The sequence below is a fragment of the Euprymna scolopes genome, chromosome 36, assembly GCF_053919585.1.
Source record: "Euprymna scolopes isolate OS-2025 chromosome 36, ASM5391958v1, whole genome shotgun sequence".
NCBI lineage: Eukaryota > Metazoa > Mollusca > Cephalopoda > Sepiida > Sepiolidae > Euprymna > Euprymna scolopes.
The window spans coordinates 82,742,995-82,752,673 of NC_136517.1; the positions used below are offsets into that span (position 1 = coordinate 82,742,995).

Here is a 9,679-nt window from a genome sequence, read left to right on the forward strand (position 1 = left end):
GACGACAACAACTATGGATGGCAGTAATTGCTGAAGATGCAGTTAGGAGATTCAGAGTTCCTATCTCGTCGCGGTTACCACCTGACGAAGGCCATAGGAATAGTTGGCCGAAACGTCGTGAAACAACAACTAAGAAAGATGAGGATAATAGTCAGCAATAAATAAAATTAATAAATAATACTCATCTCAATAATGAATTCCAATTAAATAATATGTCATTTTTTTTTTGTTTGCTTTTTTTTTTTTTTAGATGGACAGTAATAAGTGTTTCAAAACAATACTACGTGATTACAGACAAGAGCAGTTCCATGAAAATTTTTTCGAACAACATGGCATGGTTATATCGATGACGCAACTTGAGACTCTTGAAAGTCCTTGCAACATCCTCGTTTGTTTTAGCAACTACGACCGTCGGATTGCTGGCTTGTTTGTCGACATCCTCCTGCATGAGATTCCCTGGATCAATTTAATGTTACTCAACAAACCTGACAAAAATTCGTTCGATCACATACAAAAGGCGGACCAAATCGTCATGTTTGTCTGCGAGGATTACCTTACGTCGCCGAAGGGGCTTGAAATCCTGTCGTGCTGTCTAGGACGACAGCGGAAATCCAACCGACGGATGCTGCACTTTGCTTGCACCAGCATAATTCCGTCCTGTTTCACGTTTCTTCGGATCCTGCCCTACAGCATTGTCTTCAGCGACCAGATCTGGGGAGATTTGCGGAAACGTTATTACCACAAGGAAGATGTGAAAGTTTTCATCAAGGGAGTCAACGGAAAGTTTACCTGTGAAAGATTTGAATACATGGCCCTTGAGAAACTGGTACAGGATATTATGTATTCCGAACGATTTGGGTAAGTACAAAGCGAGAACATTCTAACCATTGGAGTTCATAGTCAATAGAGTAATAGACATGATTTTTTTTTACATGGGAGTCACCACTTATCAAGGCCCAGGGGCCACTCAAGGATAAGGGTTATTGCGTGTACAGTAATCAAGGAGATAGTATTGTAGTAATCATTAGTATTGGAGATTTGATAGTGTCTTACTTAAGGGGGCGGTTTGTCAGGAATTTGTTTATGTTGGACTTGAAGACATCCAAGTTGTAGTCAAGTGGGAAACAGGCGAACGGAACAGAGTTCCACAGTCGTGCACTTCTGAGAAAGAAGCTCTGCTCATGGAATCTACGTTTGGATTTAGGCACAGATAAAGAGTGGGGAAAATTGTTGACAGTAGTGTAAGCCAGACGGGTGTTTCTCGTGAAAGATTGGCGAGGGGGGGGGGGACGAGGGATTGGAGCTCAGATTTGCACTTGCAATGGAAACAACGATAAAACAAAGACAGGCTCGCAACGTCTCTTCCGTGGGAGAGAGGCTGCAGGGAAGAGAAAAGGGCACCCCCACCAAACCACAAAGTCTATTTTGTACTCTGTCAAGGCAGGATAGGCTGTTTTTGGCAGCTCCTGCCCTTTACATTCTGGCCGGTGTCCCCAAATTAGTCAGTTTAGTTAAAACCAGCATTTCTAACTTCTTTCAATAAATGAGAAAATTTGAAAACCTGAAGATGTTTTTAAATGATAAATTAATTTCTATTTACTTTCTTCTTTTTTTTTTTTTTGTTAAAGTCCGAATTTTCGCCAATAACCTGGCTTTATCATGGAGATGTCAGTCCGATTAAGTTTTTTTTTTTTTTTTTTCTTCTTGTTCTTCTTCTTCATAATGTTGTTATAAGCGGTCAAAGCCTCCCGAAGAGAAAATACGTCTTTTATCGGTGCTGTTGCTGTTTAAGGTCCGTGGTTTAACCGCGAAATTAAAAAAAGAAAAAAAAAATGTAAATAAAAATGATTTTATTATTTAAAAGCATTTTCAGGTTTTCAAATTTTCTCATTTAAATTCATAATAAAAAAATTGTTTTCTAAAATGTGTGACTACTTTCCATTGCTTAAATTTTGTGTTTAAACCAAACGACTACACACACACGGATCTTTACCAGCACCGATAAAAGACATATTTTCTCTTCGGGAGGCTTCGACCTCTTATAAGATTATGAAAAAAAAAAAAAAAAAAAAAAAAAACCCTAATCGGACTGACATCTCCTTGATAAAGGCAGGTTATTTCGCGAAAATTCGGACTTTAACAAAAAAAAAAAAAAAAAGAAAAAAAGTAAATAAAAGTGATTTCATCATTTAAAAACATTTTCAGGTTTTCAGATTTTCTTGTTTAAATTCATAAAAAAATGTTTTCTAAAATGTGTGACTTTCCATTGCTTCTTTCAATAAATTTGAAGATAATTTTGCGTTATATTAACAGCAGTTTATCATTGATTTATGATCGGTCACTAGAATTTGAGTAGCTATAAGCCACCCTCAAGGTGCACCCTTTCAGTAGAAGTCTATTCAATGCCCTCCTTCCTTTGTCTTTCTATTCTTGACCTTTCTTGTTTTTGTACATTTAAAAAAAAAATGTGTGCTGGTACTTGTGCAGTTTATGGATCGCGCTTTTTTTCTTTCTTTTTTTTTAATAAAATTTTCAAGTTAAATTCAAGTTTTATGGCATCTCTTGGTTTTATTAAATTGCTAGGTGAAAGTTAGTGTTGGGATGATTATTCGTAATCAGACTCGGGAATCGAGAAAAGTGGAACTTTTTAAGGTATCGGAATTTGTATTGGAATTGGCTACAATATATGGTCGTCTTCAAGTCCAACGTAAACAAATTCTTGATGAGCCGTTCCCTTTAAGTAATTCAATTTACCAAATTTTCACTATTAACGATTACTACGATATTGTCCCATTGACTACTGTACATTCATTAACCCTTATCCTTGAGTGGCCTCTGGGCCTTGATAAGTGGTGACTCCTATGTAAATAAACAAATAAATAAATAAATGAGAACAGCAGTCTGAATAATCACAATAATACGAATTATCAATGCTCATCTAAAAAATTCAGAAAAATAGTATGATGACGCCTTCAAGCAATTCATAAAGAAGGTAGGGGAGTTTGCGTTTCATCAAAGATCGATTTCCTGTTTCTTTCTTCCCATGTATGCACTTGGTGTCGTCAAGCAATACAAATTATAATTCTTCATCTCCAAAATTCAGAAACATAAATTAATTGGATTTACATTTTTTTTTTTTCAGGTGTTATCCAGACGAGTTGCAGAACATTATCCCTTTCTTAGAAATATCTCGAGAAAGAGTTGAATGGCTAGTCTTGGACGATGTGAGTAATCTCCCTTTGTTTCGTAACCTCAATTCTTGTTTACTAGCAAAACTCGCGGAAATTGTGCCCCCACGACGTAAATACCCTCTACAAACCCGACAAGCAGCTAAATCCCACCCATACACAGTGGAGATCCCTATATGTAGAGCTTTCTACTCCAGTAGTTTCTTCCCCAGAACCGCTAAACTTTGGAATTCCATTCCGGCTCCCTGCTTCCCCAACTGTACTGACATGCAGAAGTTCAAGTGTAACGTGAGCCGACATCTTACTGCCCAACTCCCTACATAGTACCCCTGTAGCTTATGTCCCTGATAGTAGCCCCCTATATCAAAGTGGCAATGTGCCTTGTTTGGGGTGAAAATGTAATAAAAATAAAAAAAAATTTAATTAGTTGAAAAATTGTAAAATACGTTATAAATAAAATGAATAAAAAAGGTACTCATGCACTTTTTTGATCCGTGCTGAAGTAATAAAGTTATTATTTAAAAAGCCATTCTTAACATGGGGAGGGGAAGGTGTTTTGTACCTAATCTGTACTTTAAACTTACAATTGATTAAAAAAAAACATATAATAAATTTTAATTAAACTTGGAAATACGATTTAAAAAAAATAGCGCGCATCAGTAAGTGGGCCAAGTGGCATTAGCGCCATAAAAATAAAACAAATACCGATGAATTGTTTTAGTAAATTCTTTTTTAACCTTTTAAAGCTTAAAAGAATTAATTTTAAAAATTGACGCTTTTTTCAACGAAAATTCAACACACAACACATTGTTTTTTGTTTGTGTTTTTTTTTTTTTTTTTTCGGATTAATTTTCATATAAATTATAATTGCACATTTTTTTAATTTTAAAAAGAATAAAAAATAATAATAAAATAATTTTAAAAAGTTAAATAATAAATAAATAATAAAATAATAAAAAAAATAATTAAAAAAATTAAATAATAATAATAATAATAAATTAAATAATAATAATAATAAAAAATTAAATAATAAAAAAATAATAAAAAAAATAAAATAATAATAATAAAAAATTAAATAATAATAATAATAATAAAATTAAATAATAATAATAATAAAAAAATTAAATAATAAAAAAATAACAAAAAAAAAAATTAAATAATAATAATAAAAATAAATAATAATAAATCAAATAATAAAAAATAATTTAAAAAAATTAAATAATAATAATAAAAAATTAAATAATAATAATAATAAAAAATTAAATAATAATAATAATAAAAAATTAAATAATAATAATAATAAAAAAATTAAATAATAATAATAATAATAAAAAAATTAAATAATAATAATAATAAAAAATCAAATAATAATAATAATAATAAAAAATTTAATAATAATAAAAAAAAATAGATAATAATAAAAAAAATAAATAATAATAATAAAAAATTAAATAATAATAATAATAATAAATTAAATAATGATAATAATAATAAAAAATTAAATAATAATAATAATAAATTAAATAATAATAATAATAAAAAAATTAAATAATAATAATAAAACAAATAATAAAAAAAATTACAATATCCTCTCAACATGACTTTTTTTTATTATAAAATAAAATAACCAATTTGAAACCATAAACAGACAGTCATGCTTTGTCTTTGTTTTTTGGTTTAAAAAATTTTTGAGAATTTAAATGATTTTTAACTAATAACAAGCGACTATAAAGGGAGGTAATTCGTTTATCATTAATTAATGTTTGCGATGATGATGGTTTTTCCTTTTGTGACACAGGACGTCAGGTTGATTGTTCAGAAACTGATCACCGACCGTGAGGTGTCTTTCTATCTTGAGAGTTTGAAAAGATCTAAGCACCCCCCCCCATCGTCTTTTCACTATACTTTTGCTCTGCTAATAAATCATAACCGAACATGTTCTATCCATTAAAAAACATAACCTAATACTAATGAAGCATCATAAAGATAGCTGCACAACCCTACCTGTTTTCTTTGCCTTGATGAGAAATTAGCTATAATTATATTCCCAGACAAAGATAGATTGCTTAACCATAGAGCTGAAGTATGTATTAGCTATAGGCATTTTGCTCTATGTGAGGAGACATTTATAGTATCACACCCTTTTCCTGCCCAAAAAACAGCAGAACAGATACTACATTTTGTTCCTTGTGCTGTTTGTGAATTATCTCTACTATGCTATAAAAGGAACTTTGTCTGTGTGTTTGTTTCCTATGGACTCGAAAATGGCTTGGCTGCTTTTTATGATATTTCACACAGAGGTACTTTATGTGCCTGGCAGTATTCTTAGATAGATTTTGTATCAGAATGTCTTTGACAAATATCGATAACTGATAATCGAAATAATCCGATGGAAGAAGGAACAAACGATTTCGACCAAAATTAACACTATACACGGCCTAACATCACAAGTGCATTGGAGAAGTTTTATTACCACACAAGCCAAAAGGCCTGACATATAAAATCAATAGTAGGTTCTTTGATATGACTGGGGCGCATTCGAAAAGAATGTTTCTGCTTAAAGCACATTTGACCCTGATACTTGACTTTTTTATTTTAAACTTAAATTCAAGCCATTATCACTGCACAAGCAGTAAGGCCAGGCATATAAAATCGACAGTAGATTCTTTAATATGACAGGGTCACGTTCGAAATAAATATTTCTGTTTAAAGCACACTTGAAGCATGATATTTGACTTTTGAATTTTAAAATTTAATTCAAGCCATCATATATAAAAAAATAATTTTATAAAATCAACAGTAGGTTCTCTACGGTGTAATGTAGACTACAATATACTCTGAACTAAGTCACTGCAAGAGGCATGTGAGCTTTCTTTTAAGGTCAAGCATATAAAATCAACAGTAGATTCTTTGGTATGACAAGGGCGCATTTGTAATGAATGTTTCTGTTTAGAGCACAATTAAACCATGATACTTGTCTTTTGCATTTTAAACTTTAATTCAAACTGTTATATATAAAAATAATATTTATAAAATCAATAGAAGGTTCTCTACAGTGCAATGTAGACTACAATGTATTGTGGATCAGTCACTGCAGGGAGGCATGTGAAGTTTCCTCCTGGTACACCGTGATGGGTCTCCAACTAGAGCAGGCAATCAATCGATTTGATTGAAAAATGGACGATTTCACTGATTTCGATGTCAATAAATATATTGGGAGTGTGAAACATATGTTGATCCTCATTCCATCCTGGGCAACGTTGGGTCACCCTGATAGTATAGTGATAAAGTTTAGTTGGAAATCTCTTCACGCTAGTTTGTAACGTGGAAAAATGTTTTTTTTTTCTTTTTTAGGTCGTGGTCCCCTGTCCGAAGGAATATGACGAGTTGGGCTGCCTTTCTGAAAGTCTTTTTGAACCAGACACGGATGATCCCACCATAGATGAAGATATGCTAACAACTTAAGCCTCTTGTGCAATAACCCCTATGCTGGGAAGATGCAAAATTTTTCCAGACTTTCGTTTTTTTTTTTTTTTTTTTTTTTTTTTTGGATGCAAGAAACCAAAAGTGAAGGGGGGGAATGGTATGATGCAGTTAAGCAACGTTGAGCTTGGCCAGTACCAGCTGGGCGACCATTTGAGAAGGCTAGGCACTGTATGTACCGCGCCGAGTCGTAGAAATTTCCAGGCTCGTATCTGGGGGCATGTTTAACTCATGGTGAGAGATACACCCTTGAGTCAAGACGGAAAGTAACGGGGGAAACTACCGTCTTTACTTGTCTTCCCAAGATTACCATGGATCTATAATTTGGAGAGCCGTCGTCACCAATGCGGTTGAAACAGCAGGGCCACTCCATGCATACATTATTATCATGCATTAGACTTCGGTGTTTTATCAACTTTTCTCTCTCCGCTCTGTTCAGGCTGCTGTTATTTCGAACACTTACCCTTACCAGTGTTGCACCCACTCTTTTGACATCCTTTTTTTTTTTTTTTTTTTTTTTTTACATAGGCATCACCACTTATCAAGGCCAAGAGGCCACTCGAGGATAAGGGTTAAAGAGTGTACAGTAGATAATTGGACAATATAGTTGCCCCGTTAGTAATTGGAAAGGCGGCAACTTATATGGAACGGCTCATCAAAAACTTGTTTACATTAGACTTGAAGATACTAATGTAAAGAGACGACATATCTACTGATGGAATATTTTAGAATTTTGACACGATTCTTGCTAAAAACAGGATTCATGTGTTACTATATCTGTGATTAACGTTTTAGTTTTTTTTTTTATCGATTTTTTTTTTTTTTTTTTAAATGTTAATGTAAATACTAATTTAATTTTTAAAAACTCAATTCTTACTTCTGTATATTGTTTTATTATTTTAATAAAAGATTTTAACTTTTCGGTATTCAATTTTTTGTATTTTTTTTTTTTTTATAATCTAATATATAAACAGCTATATGTCTGTCTGCCTGTCTCCATATTTACAAACTCTATCTCTACCGAAACTAAAAGTCACAGAGTAGCGCGCTAGGGTCCTCAAATGATTGGATTTTTTTTGGATTTATGGGTTAAAATTGTTTTTAAGGGGTCAAAAATGAGTCAAAATTGAAAAAAAATCGTTATACATGTTGTACATTCATCTTAGTTAATTTTTAATTTTTTTTATTTTTAATCAGTTCATGTGCATGCCACGTTGTTACAGAGTAACGCCACCAGCTTTGAATGCTACAGTTTTGGTTTCGATTCTAGCTGATCGCACCCAAATACTTTTTTTTTTTTACTTTTGAATTCACAGCTCTATAATAATATATACAAAATCTGGACAAATTAAACATATTTAAGCCTATTTTACGCTCGGGCAAAGCCGAGACCCCACCCCCCACCCGATCTCTGCTAGTTACTTACAGTTAATTACAACGGATAAAAAAAAAAAAAAATTAAGATTCTACTTTTTTTTTTATTGTGATTATATGATTACATAGCAACACCATGAAAATATCTTTAAAAAAAAAAATTCTTTTAAATAAATTGTTAAAAATATTTTGGACATTATGTTGGTTCACTTTACGATATAAAACGGCTTTGTTCAGTCTTGGTAGACTTTAACCCTCAACTTGGCACTTTATACAGGGGGGTTGCTTTTATCGTCAATATTTTCGAATGTCATTCCCTTTTTTCGATTGATTAGCCTAAATTTAAACCTTTGTCACTTCCGGTTTGACGATGGGCGCAACGGCAAAGACGTCACATTTTCTTATTCTTTTGTCCTTTGCGATATGGATTCGAACCTGCCTGTCTACTACCACATTGTTTTTGCTCAACATACACCTCCAAACACCCGGGCAACGCCTGCTATCCATGCTAGTAAGTAGTAATCGCAAAAGCTTGAGCAACATTTTGAACATCTTTTATTGTTCATCAAACTGCGGTATTAATAAAATTAATTACAAGCAGACATTAACGGAAGTTCACCAAAGAATAAAAAAAAACGTTGCGCTATATCTAACTCGTCACACCTGCGTATGACATGTTATATCATTGTGAAATTCGGCATTGAAACTAATCATTTTGAATCAATTTATTTTTTTCTCGCACGCTTTCTTTTTCCTTTTCATTCTTTTATCTTCTCCATTTCTCTGTGTATCTATATTTATCGTTTTCTCTTTGCTATGCAATAAAAGCGTTTGCTGAATGTTTCTGCGTGTGAAATTTTTGTGACAAGAGTTGCGCAATCTCTAACCGCACCTCTCCTGAGTTGGCACTATTTTAATTCCATTTGCAAGTATACATAAGTTTAGGACGACTGGAAGCAATGCCGTTATAAGCAGAGAGCATATGTGGTATCTAGTATTCCTAAATGGTTATCCATCTAGTACTGGCCAGGCTCATTGTTGCTTAACTTTGGTGATCTGGTGAGAACTGGTGTGTTAACATAATCATACCGTATTGATGGCAACCTTCTGTCTAATAAGACAATTCTGCATCTAGTCTGGTGCACTGCAGCATCTGCTGCGGCTATAATAATCAAAGATGGAGTTGGCTCTCTTAATGCAGGAATGAGCGGGTGATACGAAAACCTAGGTTTGCCCAGTTACCAGGGTCCCCTTTTTGGCATTGCAGACAAAGTCCAATGAAAAGGGAAGCCAATACAGGAGTTGCTGGAAAGGTGTTGCAGGGCTTCACCATCCACCTATTGAGACTCCGAACTGGATTTTTTGTCAGGGTTTACTTCCTTACCCCTTGCCTTCCCCAAATCATGTATAAGGCAGTGGCGAGTATACCGTATATAAATCTAACATAAAATGACTTCCCACTTCCTGACCAGAAGGCACTATTTGGCTCAACTTAATTCCCGAAAATATATAATAACAAAAAAGAATGTTCTTCTTTAGTATATTGTCGTCTATATATTTTATAGACGCACTTTTATGAATGCCAAAGTATATACAATCTTTTGACCGTGGTTTTTGTAATCAAACAACAACTT

General features: G+C 33.1%; 1 protein-coding gene across 1 annotated transcript in view; it reads left to right on the forward strand.

Moving 5' to 3' along the window:
• LOC145260229 (uncharacterized) overlaps window positions 1–7,654 on the forward strand; it is a 21,920-nt gene extending 14,266 nt beyond the window's left edge. The window contains exons 4-6 of the mRNA XM_080118055.1: window positions 251–858; window positions 3,143–3,224; window positions 6,543–7,654. Coding sequence (XP_079974181.1) covers window positions 251–858; window positions 3,143–3,224; window positions 6,543–6,653 — 801 coding nt within the window. The 3' untranslated portion in view covers window positions 6,654–7,654. The remainder of the gene's footprint in view (window positions 1–250; window positions 859–3,142; window positions 3,225–6,542) is intronic.
• The last annotated feature ends 2,025 nt before the right edge of the window (window positions 7,655–9,679 follow it).